Here is a 17,577-nt window from a genome sequence, read left to right as displayed (position 1 = left end):
CCAATCAGCTGTGGCGCAGGGACAGGATCAGGTCAAGTAAACAAAATTGCCAAAATATCTCATTCCCTTTGCATCTCTCTACATCACAAAACTTGACTTGGGAGTCCTCATTTTCTAGGCATGAATGAGATCACTAAGGGAAACTGTGAAGAGTGTGAGAAGTAAACTAAGGGTGAACCATGATGAAAATGTCTAAGGGATGGGTGGCCGATAAGGAGTCAGAAGATTCAGTGAAAGAGTGGTCAGAGAGACAGGACAAGAACCAGAACTAGATAACCTAGAAACTAAAAGGAGGAAAAAATTTCCAAGTGAGGAGGAGTATCTGAGGTATTTAATAAGGTAATTACTGAGAAGAATCCATTGACTTCAGCAATTAGAAGGTCATTAGGGTTAGAAATTTTTCCTTTACTATTACGGTGGTGATAGTAGGTATTGTTTTTCCATTTTAATGGGAACAAGGATATTTAAGGCAAAGGAACGAATCTTTAATTGCGGAACATCAGTATACAAGAGTGTATTATGTTAGGCTAATACATTTAGCCTAAAATTATGCCCCCCCCTCCAGTCGTTACAGAGGTTGACTGATATAAGGCCGTCTTTCATAGTAATGTGAATAAAATCAAGGTTGTTATTGTTATGTATTGTCAGAGCCATAGGCTACAAGAAGAGAGCTTGCTTTTTGGCAGGGCTTTATTATTTCTAGGGTTCTACTCATTTGCAAATTCTAGAAGGTAGGAGAGGAGGGATATTCTGGGGGTTTTAGTTTGATTATATTGTATATTCTTAGAGTATTTTTCTGTCTTTGACTATGATAGAATGAACAAAGTTTTAATAATGTAGAGTTTTAATACCCAGGAGTACTTAATGTTTTTTGTTTTCAATTCTCCTTCAACCTTGATATGACTTACAGCATTCTGGAATTTGCTTATGAACCTCATAAGTTCAGACTTGAACTATTCCCTTAGTTCACATAGCTATTTAGTTGTCTTTTATGCCTCCTGATAAATTTTTCTCTACAAGCCAGTGATGAAATTTGAACTTTACTTCCAAGGGAGTGTTTCTGTACTAGTCATCCATTATTTTGATGTATTAGCCAAACATTGACTGACAAATGAATCTGCGGAAAGCAATCCAAAAAGAAATAATTGGATCTCTCCTACAGTATAAAAATTTCACATTTTAGAAAATTATCCTATTAAAGCTATATAGTTTTCTACCTTAAAAAGTAGGAATAATACTATCTGTCTCCTAGGGTTATTGAAAAAAAATAAACTAATATAAATTAAAGCACTTTGTGAGCCACAAAATGCTACAGTTTAATTAATATTATTAATTGTGCTGTCTTTCACACAAAAGCAATTATAGTAACCATTGGCACATATAAGTATTTGTTCCCTGTTTTTGCAAATATGGTTTGTATCTTTTGATTTGCTGGAAGAAGTTGGCCTCTAATGGCTGAGGGACAGAGCAGGAGGAACTGCTGCTTTTTTGGGTGCTGAAAGCACAATGTTGTCCACAGCTTCTAATGTTTCTAACTTAAAAAAATTCAGACTTGGTGTGCTTTTACTTTAAACATGACTCAAGGCTCTGGAAATTTTATGGATTTTTAATGAGTTTGCTTTTTGGTATATACTTTCTGAAGATAGTATAAGACATAAAAAAAAATCCTGGCTACTGAAGGAAACTTAGGTGTAATCTTCCCTGTGAATCATTATGTTTTAAAAAGTTAAATTTATAGCTGACCTCGATTCAGCACTGAATTAGTCATTCCTTACTTATGCAGGATATTACATCAGGAATTCCTAGGTTTGTGTCCAACCCTGAGCAGTCAACTGAAGTCCCAGAATAACTCTCAGTTTAACAGACATTTATTGAGTACCTACTGTCTGCCAGTCATTGTAATAGGCTCCTCTCAGCATTGTTATTCAAGTATTTTCAAATTTCAAATAACATAAAACTACCTGAATACTATTGGTAATGAAATATCCAATCATTAGAAAAAGAATACCTGAGTAAATTTGCGAATGTGGTAAAATAAGACAAGGGACTCCATATATGTTCAGAATCCTAGGGCTTTGGTGTTCTGGTTAGATTTTTACAGTGCTCAATGAAATGCCACATATAGGACACTTATTAATAACTGGGTAAAATTGTTAACTTATTGTTCTGGTAAATCTCCAACCACACGTCTGTCTCTTGATCTCTATACTTATCTCTGAGCTCCCAAAGATCAAAATTATAACAACACCTTTATAAAGGGCTTATAGTGTTCATCATAACAATTCCATAGCAACTACTAGAGGGTTTAGCAACTTATTCAATATCACACAGCTAATAAGTGACAAAGCTCTTCTTCAAAACCACCTCAGCATGACTACAATTACTGTTCTTTCCCACAGTGCCATCCTATTCCCAGTTCCCAGCAGTCGTCTGGCTATGTAGGTGTTCTGTTGACACTAGAGAAAATAATGGATAATTTCTTTCTCCCTTGCTTGACCAGAGACTTCTTGTTCTTTTTTTAAAAAACATTTTCCTTTTTAGTTTTTATACATGGATTTCATTTGAAAATATTAAAACTGGCTTACACTGTATTCTGAAATAAAATCCATTTCTGTCTTTTCTCCCTTGCAGCGTTTCATCATGTTTCTGTTTACCCAAAGAAGGAGCTTCCTTTTTTCATCCATTTCACAGCAGGACTATGTTCTTCTACAGCAATGATAGCTCTTCTCACACACCAGTTTCCTGAAATCATGGGTGTTTTTGCTAAAGCTGTAAGTATGATCTCAAGGACTTGTGCAGAGTATTTGTAAAACACACAAGAAACCATCTCTGATCTGTTTGTGCTTAACCAGCTGAGCAGTGAAGATATTTGTTATAGTAAATTACAGGAATTGATTTGTAAAGTTGCTGCCATAAATATGTCAAACATAAGATTTTGGTGATTTGAGCTGTATTTTTGTTGCTTAGAAGTTTAGAGAATACAATGGCATAACATTATAAAGTTGGTCTTTGTAGATCACTTTTGGTGGTAAGCATAGCCCTTGTTACTAGCTAAAGAATAATCCACACCTTTTAAATGCATTTTCTTCGGCATTTAAAAAAAATCCCTTGTTTTGTACAGAAGCCTTTTGATTTTTCCATTTAAATGAAATCATTAGTTCTCAGGATTTGGTGAACGTTAAATTCAAGAGTGCAACTAGGATGAAGAATAAGTAGGTAAGGTGGGACAGTTGCGACATTTGCCCTGGGTTCAGAATGCGCCTCTTTACTCAAAATTTCTCCCTGTTTTTATATCTACATGTTCTTATTGATCTCCCAACCTTGGGTGTAGAACCATGTACAGACCTTTATTTTTATTTTTACCCTTTAGTTTTGAACTGCTTCCCCATTTCTGGACCCAGGTCCAGAAAGTATTTGAGGACTGATATTAGAGAGAGTATCCCATGATTTTTTACTTTTCTACATAAACCTGTTAATTAATGTCACTGGCTCAAAGCAAAATTACCAAAGATAAGTCCCTGTAAGTCTCCAAGCCTTTTAAAAAATGTGTCTTGTATATCTTTGTATTTTTACCAACTAATAAGAATTCAAACCCCAAAAGAAAATGTTAATTCATTATATTCCCAAATAGAAAAGCACTGAGAACCATAGAAATACTAGGCCTTACTTGGTAATGTAATTTCTATATTTTTGTCTATGTGCCTCCATTCTAACTCCCTGTTTCCTCATACTTTCTTTTCCTGCATTAGGAGTTTATTTTTTGCCTTAAAGATTAGTTGGTTTTCTTCTGGCACCAGTAGTGAGAGCACTGGTTTCTCTTTTCCCCTGAAGGTCAACTGTATAATGTGTTAAGTTGCCACTGGCTGTAGGCCTAGGAGTCTGAGACTACACTTGATTCTGGGTCAGGCTTCAAGAAGGATGACTTTTTACTGTGTTCAGGGAGTATAGATATTTGGGTTGGAAACTGACTCTTCTGCTTCCTTTTAGTATAAGGAGAAAGCTTAGTGATCATACCATAACTCTGTTGCTTGCAGTGGTGCTGACTGGGGAGCAAGTGTGTCTCAAACTGAAATGACTTCACAGTGTAATCTGGCATGGAAAAAAATGGACTAGACAGAGAATCTTGTCAATTTAACAACCGGAAAAAAATATGCAGCTGTGTATTTGAGATCACAGGAAAGCAGTGGGAGAGATGATCCTTGGGTTTCTCTCAGGGCAGTGGGAAGGAGGTAAAATAGAGAGAGGAGGAAGATCTAGAATCTGGAGTAGAGATGTAGTCATTGTTAGTAGTGTACTGCCATGGGGTACTGGCTAAAGTTAATGTGCAGTGTACTCACTGTTTGCTCTATTCATCAGTGTTAGTATGTATAGTATATATATAGTGTCTGCCTTTACCTAAGAGATCTCTGATGCATCAGAAGAGCCTTTAAGATTGCATAGCACAAGCTCCTAGCAGTGTCCGAGAATGAATAATTACACATTTGAAAGTGGAATCTTCTTTTTTAGACCAAAAGTTATTAATTTACTGTGATTCTAGTTGATGAACAATAAACAGGCATTTGTTTTCTATCTTTTGGTATTTGTTGGTAGTGTATAGTGTTTAAAATGTGCCTGACAGCAAACTTTTACAGCCACGTTTTATCCTTGTGGCCTTTACATGTACATTTTAAATTCCTAAAAGTTAAATATTTACTGAAAGTACCTGCAAACCAATATTTGTTATGCAGCAGTTCCAAGGGCAGTTTCCATTTAAGAATTAATGGGAAATGATTATAGTATAGGCAGACTCCAGCTTATAAACTCAATATACAAATACCTCAACAGACAGCAAGAAAACTAGAGGCTCAAATTCTGCTTCTTCACCACTTAATATAGTGTGGTCTCGGGCTTCCCTGGTGGTGCACTGGTTGAGAGTCCGCCTGCCAATGCAGGGGACGCGGGTTCGTGCCCCGGTCTGGGAGGATCCCACATGTGCACAGAGCGGCTGGGCCTGTGAGCCATGGCCGCTGAGCCTGCACGTCCGGAGGGGAGAGGCCCGCAATGGGAGAGGCCACAACAGTGAGAGGCCTGCGTAACACACACACACACACACACACACAAATATATATATATATATATATATATATATATATATATATATATATATAGTGTGGTCTCTGCCCCAGGAGCATTACCATCATCACCCAGGAACTTGTTAGAAACGCAGAACCACAGGTACCACTCCAGCCTTCCTGAATCTGCATTTTAACAAGATCCTCAGGTGATCCTATATACACGTTTAAAACTTGAGAAGTCCTGCTTTACTCTACCCCCAATAAGAAGAATTTAGAATTCCTGGGTAGTGCCACCTTATCAAGGTGGAGAAGGGGTAGGATTGTAGAGTCGTTATGAACATAGGCTCTGGAGCCAGACTGCTTTGCTTTGGATTCCAGCCCTGACACTTATTGGCTGTGCCACCTTGGGTAAGTTGCTTAACATTCCACCCCCCAACCCTGCATTGTAAAATGAGAATAGTACTGCCTTATGGGTTTTTTTGAGGGTTAAATGAGTTTAAAATTTATCAAGTGTTTAGAACTGTGTCTGCTGACAGTAAAAACTAGGTGTTAGCTGTTGTTGCCATTGTCGTTGTCATCATCATCACCAAAGTGCAGCTACAGTGGGAAACCCTACCCCCTTCATGTTTGGAGGAGCCATGTTCTACTAGTAAACTCAAAATGCATTTTTCCATAGAAATGGTGGTTAAGTATCATTTAAACGATACTATTAGTACTATACTTCTGGTACATTATGTGTACCAGAAAGTGGAGAAATGTTTCAAATTCTAGGCACTAGGCACTAGCAAAGTGCCTTATAGAGCAGAACCAATTGATAAGTTGCAAATTGCCTGTGTTAAAATTTTCAGTTAGGTCAGATATTTGATAGCCAAGTACAGTATCAGTGAAGTACAGAAATCAATGAAGAATCTTTGAAACATATTTGTTCTTCTATTTAATAAGGCAAAGCAATTTAAGAAAATTTCCTAAGTTCCTTCCATTGTTGCCATTGTCTCTTCCTCATCTAATATCTTTTTGTATTAGCTCACATGCTAGAGTAAATTCAGTTTGAATTTGTTAAAATGCATTTGTTACAAAAATTGCCTTTTTGTGAAGCAAGGCACTAGGGATTAATGATTTTTAATAATCCTCACTGAACATCAGATTTAGATAAATGGAAGGGAATGCATTAGAATGGTCAGTGGTTTTAGTGCCCCTTCTTCTTTTGCATGATATTAAGCTATATGGAAGAAGACTTCATTTTCAGCAAGTTAGGACTTTTTCCTGATTTTTCTCCTCGCCGGATATTAGACATAGAGCAATGAAAAAAAAATTGCATAAATCCCTGGAGATGTGGAATGTGCTGATATCAGAGTTGATATTCTCTTAAGACCAGAATTCCTGAAAAAGGAAAAATTGCTTTTAAGTGGTAGATCACTTTCTCACCTGCTTTGAAGCCTGCTGGGTTAAATATGAGAGTTCAAAGTAAGGGTAGCCAGCAAACCAATGAACTGGAATCTGATTCTGCTTATCTGAAAGGCGCTTCTTTATTTAAGAGCAGCACTGCCCTCTCCTTAGAGAACCAATCTTCATCTACTCTGGCCTCTTTCATTTCTCTCTTGCAAGAAAAGCTTTCTTCTTAGTAAGCCTTGAGAGGGCATATTACAACAGTGAAAAGACTGAAGATGGTCTTTGGGAATTTCATTAACTTACTGATAAATTCAGGCTTGTGGCATGTGACTTTTTAGTGCTTTGAATTCACAAGTGTGTTTGAATATAAAAATCCCTAGTTGTGTTTTAACTAAATGGGGCAGCCTTTGCAATGTTGGCAGAAAAGATGTTATGGGTAAAGACAGAAATCAAAAAGATTCCCAAATAAATTGTTTGTTTCACTAAGGCAAAACTTGGTTAAAATTTGTTTCACTGAACACATATTGTAGCTGTGTTGGGGTGGGAATGGGCCCAGTTTCCACATATTTCTACTAATCTTTATGTGGGAAAATGTGGTTAGACAGGCCAGTGATGAATTTCTGAGCAACTCATAATTGGCTGGCTCCACTGTAACTAGGGCCTAACAATCTGCTTGATTAATTCTTTAAGTACTACATTAGCCAAGTTTGCATGATTTCCAAAGATATAGAAGGTCAGATGTTATACTAACAAAAGACCTCTCTACAGAATGTCTCACTGGGATTTCTTCAGCCTCTTCCCAAAAATAATTAACATTTTTCTCCCCAGATTAAATTTTAAAAAATAATAAGCTGATAAAAATGCTTATTGTCTTTTACTGAACAGTGACCAGAACTTTTGAGAAGGTTTGTCCACAATTATCATTTTTTGCAGGGCAAAGATTGTCTTCATAACTAGAGAAATTGATAGACAATTATAACCATATATTGATATATACCAGTAGAAAAAATATATATAAATTTAATTTATTTTATTTATTTATTTTTGACTGCATTGGGTCTTCGTTGCTGCGCGTGGGCTTTCTCTGGTTGCGGCGAGTGGGGGCTACTCTTTGTTGCGGTGCGTGGGCTTCTCATTGCGGGGGCTTCTTGTTGCGGAGCACGGACTCTAGGCGCGTGGACTTCAGTAGTTGTGGCTTGCAGGCTCTAGAGCGCAGGCTCAGTAGTTGTGGCACACGGGCTTAGTTGCTCCGCAGCATGTGGGATCTTCCCAGACCAGGGCTTGAACCTGTGTCCCCTGCATTGGCAGGCAGATTCTTAACCACTGAACTACCAGGGAAGCCCGAAAAAAAATATTTTAAAAGGTTCCTAATTTTCCATTGTCATAACCAGTGATGTGAAATCTGTTCATAGGTAAAAGAGTTTTTTTATATTCTTCATCTGACTTTATTAATACTAAAAACCTGTGAGAGTTGCATTCTTCTTTATTAAATACATAGGGCCCCATTTAGAAATTAAACTATTAAAATGTTGCTTTACTTTGTTTGAAAATGGATTATTTTCAAGAACTAATATAGTTTTAAAAACATTTTGAATTGTAACTAAACTTAAATTCCTGTAAAATACTCTTCTATAACCATGCTGTTTCCACAGTAATATATCTGGGGTATTTCCCAGAGAGTATCCTGATAATAAAATGAGCCTATCGTGACAGGTCAAAATTTTTAAATGTTTACACTTTTGTTCCATTGCTAGTGCTGCTAAAGTCTTTACTTGGGCAGTCTGGCATATTCCAATTTTGATTTTCTGAATTAACTGGGATATTTGTAGCAAGAGAAAAGTTGTTCTCTACTTTTTATAAGGGTAATTTCTCATGCTTCATCCTCATTGTTCTCCTTCAAAAAGAACCAGAATGAGAAATTTATGAAATTGCTAATGTTCTTCTTTATCCAAATTTTCTAAGTACTGAACTCTTCAAAGGCAAAAACAATAATAATAATAATAAAAGTTAGGGCAATGTACTTTTTAATGCATGTCTGTATCCCTTCCCCAGGATTTAATTCAGTTTTGAAGTTTGTGGAAAGCACCCTCTTTCCCTATTAAACATGTGCTTGACAAGTGTGAAGTTCACAAAAGCTCTCCCTGAATTTATTTGGCAGTATATTTAATCATCTTTCCCCCCTCAAAGTGAAAATCTCTGCCAAAGTCTAAGATATCCTGTCACTAACTTCTACTATTTATTGTTAATTATTAGAACTTGAGGCAAATGGACTGCATAGCAGTTTTTAGAAGAGCTGTGCCCAGATATTGATGTAAATCACTCATTCCAAACCCATTACACTAGTGGTATTAGAATTCATATTAGGAAACCTCCTGGGTTTTGTTTTAGAAAACATCTTTGTGTTTTGCAGACCCAGCATAATCCTCTAAATGGAGAGAATAATGGGTACAGAGGAAAATTAAAATCGCGAGGAATAGTTATTTTGGCTTTTTTCTTGAGTGGAATGTTGCTCCTTCCCCCCACCAATCAAATTTCTAATGCTCAAACGAACTAAATTAGTGCAACTACTTAATATATTACAATTCTAAACCAAGAGTAACATGGACTTCATTAGTTTTCTTTTTTTAAGAGTTTATACTTACACTGTCATTTATTCTTACCAGAAGCATTGGAGGACAGACTGTGATCTTCCAATGTAATAGATGAGGAAGTTTGAGCCGTTAAAGATAAGAGAGTTCCTTGAAATCACACAATAGATAGCCCTTTAGTCATATATATGCTTGGTTTCAAAAATATGTCACCTTACAACGTATACTAAAACAAGTACAAAAGAATAAATTTCAAACCAAATATAGTAATGCTGAGGGAATATAGACTGATGGAGTGATGATAGTAAATTGGCTTTGCTAGTGTCTTCCCATAGGAGATGAATTTGGAGAAGAGTTTTAAATAAAGAGGCCAATGTGGATTGTCAGAAAATAGAAAAGGCTCTTAGATTGCAGAAGTGGTTAATTGCAAAGGTACAAGTAGACAAATAAGCTACCTGGAAAATTCTTCATAGTATAAGCCTATTTGATGAACTCTGATGTTTTAAAATAAAGAATGCACATTTGCTTTTCTGTCTTCAAACTGATTCACTTTAATTTCATTCCTGTTCTGGCTAGTAAACCACTTAAGAAAGAACACTGTTTGATCATTTATATCACATAGTCACACAACTGTATAAAGAACTTCAGCCTTTCTAACTGTCTGAAATGTGCGGTAATACTGAAGAAACAGTAGGTACTCATTTATAGTGATTCAGAGGGAATTTAATTAACTCTTTGAAATGGTAAAAAAAAAAAGTCTTAATATAAACTACAAATCTATATCTTATGTTTCAACATCACTCTTCTTTCAAAATCAAAGGTGAAGTTTGTGAAGGACTGTGAGGGGCAGTTTAACTGAACAGAATAAACTTTTGGTCTAAAATAACATAACTCGTGGGGCTTTTTTTTTGTTTTGTTTTGCTAAAGTGGGATTTTTAGGTAGCAGATGTACTTCTAGCAGTTGTAACAATACATCGGAAACTTCGATGTGTTCCTTAATGCCGAAGAGGCCTCACTGAAAGATTGGGTGTTAATGGTATTCTATCTGAATTTGAGGAAAAAATAATCTTTCTTAGTTCTGTAATAATATTAAGATTGCGTTATGTCCATCTCAACAGCTAGATTCAAGAAAAGAAATTATTTGGGCTTCAGGTGATGCTCAACAAAATTAAGAGAACTGATATTCAGAGAATTCAGACCACATAATCACCCTTTAACCTCATCCTGTAATTTCAAGCGTTCTGGAAATGAAATGTATATGTACTATTCAAAGTGTAGAAAAGAGCTATATTCCCATTGAGCACTCTTGCATATTACAAATAGGATATACAGAGAAAGAAGCAGTTTGGGGCAGAATTTAAGAAGGGAACATACTCTCATACTCTTTGTTAGGAACATGCCAGCTCTTGTTTTCATCTATTCAGTATGCTGGAGTCCCGGTTTCTTTCTGATGCCAGAGTTCAAGCTTTTACTGCCAGGTAGCAGCAGGTTTACAATTAAATTTTAATCCCTCAGTTGTTAAACTCCTACCTAGAGTATAGCCACAACTGTTCTTGGCAGACAAATACACTGCTATTTTTCCTTCAGTCACAGTGAGATAGAAGAATGTTCTCTGGCTGGGGCGTGGATGAAGGCACTTTACTAATCTTATACATAATTCATCCTTGGTTGCTGGGGTATTCAAAGTTGAAACTCTGCCCTCTGATAAAATTTAGATGGATTTTTTATTTACTTGACTGTGATCCCTTTGGGATTTAGTCCTTATTGGGAGCTCAGGGATTCTATTCAACAAAGCCCTAGCTGTGTAGACTTTTCTTATTAATTTGCTCTTGGTGTAATTTAGCTCTTATAATACTGACTCTAAAAAAATCCAAAACCAAAAACCTGCACTAGAACATGCAGTTCAGAATCCTGGATACCCTGAAAAGATTCTTGTTTCAGTACTGGCTTATTGAATGAAAAGACTCCAGTAGGGCTTATCTTAATTTGTTTTCAAAGTTTAGTTTTTAAAGAGCCTCAGCATTTAAAAATATGTTAACTAATATTCTTTAACATGCTATAGTATGGTAATGATTATCCTGTAAAATACTGTAAGTTTTTGGTGTTTGAATTCATTTTATTCAGATGTTACTAGTAATGAATTTGTTCATCATTCATTCATTCAAGGAGCAGATATTTATTGGGCACCTTTATGAAATATAAAATGCAATCCCTGTTCACAAATAACTCATAGTCTAGTGGTAAGGGGTTTAAGGTAGGCAAGACATGTATTAGTGTAAGACAGAGGCTACTGCCATAACAGTAGATTAGTTCATCCTTGGAGATTTATTCATTTGACTAGAAGTGACTGATGAGTTATTTTCACATGCCTCACATAAGATTTAGTGACCCAAAAAAGTCAATCTAGACTGATAGAGGCTTTTTCCTTTCAGTCAAACAAGAGGAAATAGAAGGAGGTCTCTTTATTTTATTCTTTTTCAGATATCAGACATGAAAGACTTTCATCTTTACACATAAGTGATGAAGTTCGTGTTTTTGTAAACAGCAGTATTCATTATGTTCATCTGAATAGTTTAGAATTTATTAAAAAATGAAGTGCTCCACAACTCAAGATTGAAATAAGAAGTGTCACCCCTCAGATTCATATAGTAGCTGCCCTAAGACTAAAGCCTACTATACTTATTCATTTTTATCTTTGTCTTTTATATCCTCTCATTCCTAATAATGACAGATTAATAAGGGCTAAGGACCATCCTGGTTTAGAAAATGAAAGTGTGATGTCAGAAGCAGAATGGGACAGCAAAGAGTTAGGACTAAAGAGTTAGGTACTAAAGAGTTAGGTGCTCATGTACCTCTGTGGACATGTGAGAAAGAAAGGGAAAGAACCACTCAGAATTTCCCAGAGCCCACTGTTCATCTCAAAGCTGTACCCTGCAGTGACTGATTCTGAAAATATATCAGGTTAATTAAGGAAAATAATAAAAGTATATTGGATTAAGGTACTAAAATAAGCTGCCTTTTCCCTCTCTTCTAAGCTGAATTTTGCTGATCAATTCTGAATCCTGAATAATTCTACATTTTTACAGGGGGAACTGCCAAGATTTTCTCTCTAAACAACTGAAAAAGATTTCCTATCTTTATTGGGCTCAGTCAAGTATATGTACTGACTGGATCATTGGGGATATGACCTTGAAATACATATTAAAATATTTTTAAAAATAGGTACAGAACCTGTCCTTGGGGAATTTATCCTGTTAGGCATGTAATCATTAGATATGGTAAAATGATGAAAGTATATTGAGTAGAAGAGTAGGCCCAAGGCTAGAGGGTCGAAGAATATACTGATTTAACTCAGTGTGGCAGCAGAAGAAAGAAAGTGGGATGATTTGAACACAGACTTACAGGCAGAAGACCGCAGATCAGGCTCTGGAGTTAACTGGTAATTGTTACTTCTTTAGCAATTTATCTGAGCTTGCTATATCTTCTGGAATAAGTGGAAATTATTATTCTTTGGATAGATGAACAAAACATACATCTCCAAATAATGAATTAGATGCATGATGGTATCTTCCATTTCAGAAGTCTGATTAGTAGCATGCTGGTGAGGAGGCGCATTCATATTTCTGGGTTGTGAGGAGCCCACTCTCATCCGTTCACCTGTGTTCCCGTTTATACTAGGCTGTGTCTGCTAACATTAGGGCTCTAAAGAAAGACTTAGGTAAACTCCAGACCCCCTAAGTTCCTGTGAACTACCTCCTACTTCCATAGGACTTCAACGAAGATAATGAACACTGTTTTTTTAACTTTTATCTTTCACATGGCATTTAGAGTAATGATATCTCATTTGGTCTCAAGCTCCATATTGAATTATTTTCTAAAAAATTGCTTTGGAGCAGTAACTTTTCCCTGGTTGCTTAACCAGTCATACAAGTTGAGACTTATGTCTCTATGCCTGTTTTATAATAGCTGCTCTGGGAGAACAGATGAAAAATAATAAGTTAGTAAGATATTTTATGAGTATTGAGGTCCCTTCCATTCAGAAATGTAAATAAAATAACCAGCATGAGCAATCAGCTTATGTCAGATTCCATGGGTTTATGTTACATAGGGAAATTATAGTGCAACCTGAAACATGCTTCTTAATGAATTCATAGTGGTGTCACAGTTCAATGTAAACCCTTGAGCTTTTCCATTGTGAAGGGTTTCAGAAATCACCTTTTATAAACTGCCTAGGGGAGGAGGAAAATACCAAGATGATACCAACAAATGCTATCACTTAAATGGTTGCCTTCCTTCCAGCACTAACTAAATTGTGCCAGTTAAGTAAAGCAAAAATTTAAGATACTGCTCACCTTTTGGCTTATTCAATGTTCATAAATATAATTTATATATATACATATATATGTATAAATGCATATATGTATATATACACACACACACATACATTTCAATATTCTGTTTTTGAAAGTGGCACCAGGCAAATGCTGTGGAAGAACAGGGTTGCCCTTGCAGTTTTTGTCATCAGAGGTTAGGAAAGTTCAGTTAGGAAACTTGGCAGAAGCCCGATAAATAGCTCTGTTTTTACCTCCAACAAGTGCAAGAAGCCAGAGACCTAATTCGAAGTTTATGAAATCGGAATTTGTATCTTGTCTTTGGCTGTTGCTCTAGCACCCTGTAGTACACCAGAACTATCCTCTCACTTATTAGTAAACTGATTTTGCAGTCCCTAAAGCTCTTTCATAGCTCTCTTCCTATTCAGTATGGCCGCAGCTATAGTGAATGTGCTAGCCTCAAAAGTCCAGTATGCCAAACGGGATATAGGGGACCAGTCAAGTTTTAAGTTTGAGAGTCAGGGAAAGAAACATGTATTTTCTATTTTAAAGAATTCCTTTTTTACATTCTAATTTCTTAAGAGTTTGGCTTGATTTGTGTCAGGTTCTAGGCCCGTAAACCTACATTAATGCATCACAGTTCTGGATAGGATATTTGATATCTCTTATTTACCCCAGAATCTCAAATGATAGGGAACTGTGATTAATGATACTTAGCATTTTGTGGGTTTTACAGTGTAGCTGTCTTCTAGTCCCAGTATCTGTAACAAATGGACTCATCCTTGTGTTTTCCCATAGGTGCCCTGGTGTTTACTGACATAGATCAAGATGCTGTGTGGCTCTATAGGGGACTCTGAGCCATTTGACAGTCTGGGCACATGCAGTCACCTCACATTATTTAAGCCCTGATCTCAGCATTCTAATTTCTCTGTATTCTCCAGTGTATATAATATGTACTTGCTTGAAATTCCTTATATATTGCTTTCACATTCTTGCTTCTAAGTTTCAGCATAAACCAGTTCCTTCTATTTAGAATGCCTTCCTCTCTCTTCTCTCAACCAGGACATTCCTTATATTTTAAAAATCCAGCTCAAAAGCCACCTCCTATAGAAAGCCTGATTAATCTCATTCACCTGATTCCTTTATTCTGAGACTTCTGTTTCTCAGTGTTAAACTGTTATGTCTCTTTGTAATTATTGCTTCTGTACATTGTCACCCAGCAAACATAACAGTTCTAGGAATGATGATCCTTCTGCATCCCCATCTGTGTATCATACACAAACATTTTGAAGGCCTACTGACAACCTTTTCAATTTCCCCTGAGTTCTAGTCCACCTTCCATACCCTTTCCCTTTATTCATAGTTACATTCCTGGAGAAACGGGCTATGTGTTCAGGGTTTGGCCTCCACCTTAGCATGTGTATGGCAGCCTGCTGAATAGGTCCCTACAATTGGGCAGGATTTAACCCTTTGGTTTGACAGTCTCTGCATTCTGTTCAGACACCTTCAAGAAGTAGACATGAGACCAGGAGTAGAGAAATTTCCACTGAAAGCTCAGTTAGCTTTTTATACAAGACCTCTGAAGCTGCTGTCGTCAGCAGCTCACTCGACACTCTCCTGCTCTGCCTCTTTTCCAGGAGTCAGGGTTAGTTTAAGAAAAAGCCTCTTGCTAGAAGCCATGACCTCGTACTTTTATCCCCTCCATCTGGTGTGCGGCCTCATGGGGCTGTGCTGCTATGCAGGAGGTGAGCAGTGGAATTCTTTAGATGATGACTTCTGAGCCCACATGCGGAGGCAGTGGGGGTGGGAAGCAAGGAGAACAGTGAGAGCCAAGATCGATGGACCAAAAAGTAAGGTTTGCTCTGGGAGAAATCCTAACTATAGGTAGACTGTTTTCATGAGGTGTTCTTCCCCTAGCTCAAGTGGGGGCCCAGGTCAGGGAGCTGTAGCATCCCAGATCTATGATTGATGAACATGGTGTTCCTGCAGTTTTCTTTTCTGCCTTCACAGTTGGGGTTCAGGAGTGGGATAGGTAGGATATGTGAGGGCTTATGCTGTCTCTAACGGAATGCATTCCAGGGTTGAACAGGGAAGGGTTCCCCTTACACACATCATTTCTTGGAGCTGCTTTGTCTCACTGTCTCAGACCTAAACAGAAGTCCAGATTTTGAATGAGGGTAGGAGGAGGGGTTGAGAGTAGCAAAAGTTTTTGATCAAGTGAAAATCTGCTGTCTGCCTCATCTTGCACGGGTTTCTCTGCAGGGTAGATACTCCTTGCTTTGGTGTAGATAAATAGCTTGTCTTGGCTAGAGGTCCCAGGACTTTTACTGGGCTGTGAGTAGGCATCTGGCCTGGGATAGGACAGTTTTTTTTTAAGCACTCTCATTCCCTGTTCTTACTTTCCTAGACCAGGAGTTGAGAGCATTTTTAAAAAGATTGAACTCTCAAAGGAAATTCTAATACATACTTTAAAAGCCCAAAGCTTTAATAACTTCCTCTCATGGCTTCTCATGACTACTGCTGCTCTGTCTACACATTTAGCATCCCTTTAAAAGGACTAGATAAAACTAAAACAAAAATTTAACTGTTAATCTGAAAAAGAAAAAAGGAATAGAAAGAATTAGGAACCAGAGCTGATTAAACATGGACCACTAAATGTAGTATAGTGATCATTTGGTGGTGGTGGTGGTATTAGTGGCAGAAATGGCAAAAAGGGGGTTCATCGATGAGGTTAAGGAAGGCCTAAGCTGTTCCTTTTGTAAATTCTGCTCATGTATACTCTCCTAGGATATTTTGTATCAATTTCTGTCCTAAAGGTGCTGGGATTCTTGTGCCTCCAGCCCTAGGCACCCTCAGTCTTTGAGGAGAACACACAGGATTTGAAGTCAGAAGCCCTTGGTTTGAGTTCTGGCTGAGCCACTCAGTATCCACAGGACTTTGGACAAATCACAGAGCCTCTCTGAACGGCACCTGTACAATGAGCGTAATTCCTATCACAGGGTTGGTGAGACAATTACATATAAGCTAAAGTGTTTATACATGAAAAACCTTTTTATAAATATCACAGTTATTCTTGGGGAAGCCCCACCTTGAAAGTTGTCAAATAGAACAGCTGTGGATTAAACTATCTTTTTAATTCACTCGGCTTAGCTTTTCTGTTTGGTCAAGTCTGCTTACTGGGGTTGATGGTGTTAAGTAGTCATCCAATTTTGGCTTCTTTTGGCCAAAGAGAGAGAACTCCCATGCCCAGCTGCTCTATCCATAGACTCGTAGGCAGAATGGAAGTGAGCAAAGGCAAATTTTAAGCCAGAACAGTTCAGAGTTAGGGGACAAAAGGGAGAATGCTTACCTTGCTTTCTCAAATCCAGGATGACTAAAACATCTTAAGTAAATGAGGAAGGACCACAGAGATGCTCAGAGATCATTTAAGCCATAAATGGGAAGTGGAAAAACGTACCTATACCCTCTCTTTTATCACTTTGACCTTTGGGGTCAGGGACAGGTATATTACTGACACCTCACTGGCCGTTACTTGAAACCTGCCAATCACCAGCTTCTGGGAAAGCTCAGTCTAGTGCAGCAACTGTGACATATTTACCCTAGTAAAGCCACTGCTTGCTCCCCTCTAGTGCCTTTCTCTTGTGGAGATCATCTCTGCAACCTAAAGCTATCCTGTTTTCTAACCTAGTAAGAGTTAAAAACAACAACAGGTCATGAGCAGGAGGCCTGATAATCGTACCTCGTGCAGTCATAGGAGACTGCCCTATCATTCATAGCATGTAGGACACGAATTGCACTCTTTCCAGCGTGAACCAGCCATGAGAAGTTCTACAGTCTCAGCCACTCTGCCTAGGTGGGAATTCTCCACTGTTGATCTCTTCTCTCCATGCCCTTTCTGTATCCTTCTCCTGCCACCTCCCAGAGGGGTGCCAGTCCCCAAACCAACAGCTGCTTGCATGTTGATAATTTTATAATATTCCTTGGTTATAGCTGAACCCCTGTTACTGGTATGAGTTTTGAAGTGTTTGATTGAAATCTAGTTGCTTTTTTCTTTTTTTGTTGGGGAGAAGGAGGATGACTAGAACCCATATGCAGCCTGAGATATTTGTGTATATATATCCTCACGGTTATGTACAGGCTGATAGGAAGGGCAGAGTGAAAAGGAAACATCTCTTTCTTGTTTTCCAACATTGCTTCAAAGATGCCCAACCCCCA

The 17,577-nt window shown here is 37.6% G+C and overlaps 1 protein-coding gene across 11 annotated transcripts in view; it reads left to right on the top strand.

Moving 5' to 3' along the window:
- Nucleotides 1–17,577, top strand: part of ST7L (suppression of tumorigenicity 7 like) — a 150,839-nt gene that overhangs the window by 61,955 nt on the left and 71,307 nt on the right. For 9 of the 11 annotated variants that reach the window (XM_067727273.1, XM_067727268.1, XM_067727270.1 and 6 more), the window contains one exon: nucleotides 2,632–2,771. In XM_067727273.1, coding sequence (XP_067583374.1) covers nucleotides 2,632–2,771 — 140 coding nt within the window. Of the gene's footprint in view, nucleotides 1–2,631; nucleotides 2,932–14,160; nucleotides 17,573–17,577 lie in introns of those variants that run through there. The other 2 variants (XM_067727271.1, XM_067727269.1) reach the window with 2 other exon arrangements.

The sequence above is a fragment of the Pseudorca crassidens genome, chromosome 2, assembly GCF_039906515.1.
Source record: "Pseudorca crassidens isolate mPseCra1 chromosome 2, mPseCra1.hap1, whole genome shotgun sequence".
Taxonomy (NCBI): domain Eukaryota; kingdom Metazoa; phylum Chordata; class Mammalia; order Artiodactyla; family Delphinidae; genus Pseudorca; species Pseudorca crassidens.
This window is presented reverse-complemented; position numbering and strand designations above follow the sequence as displayed.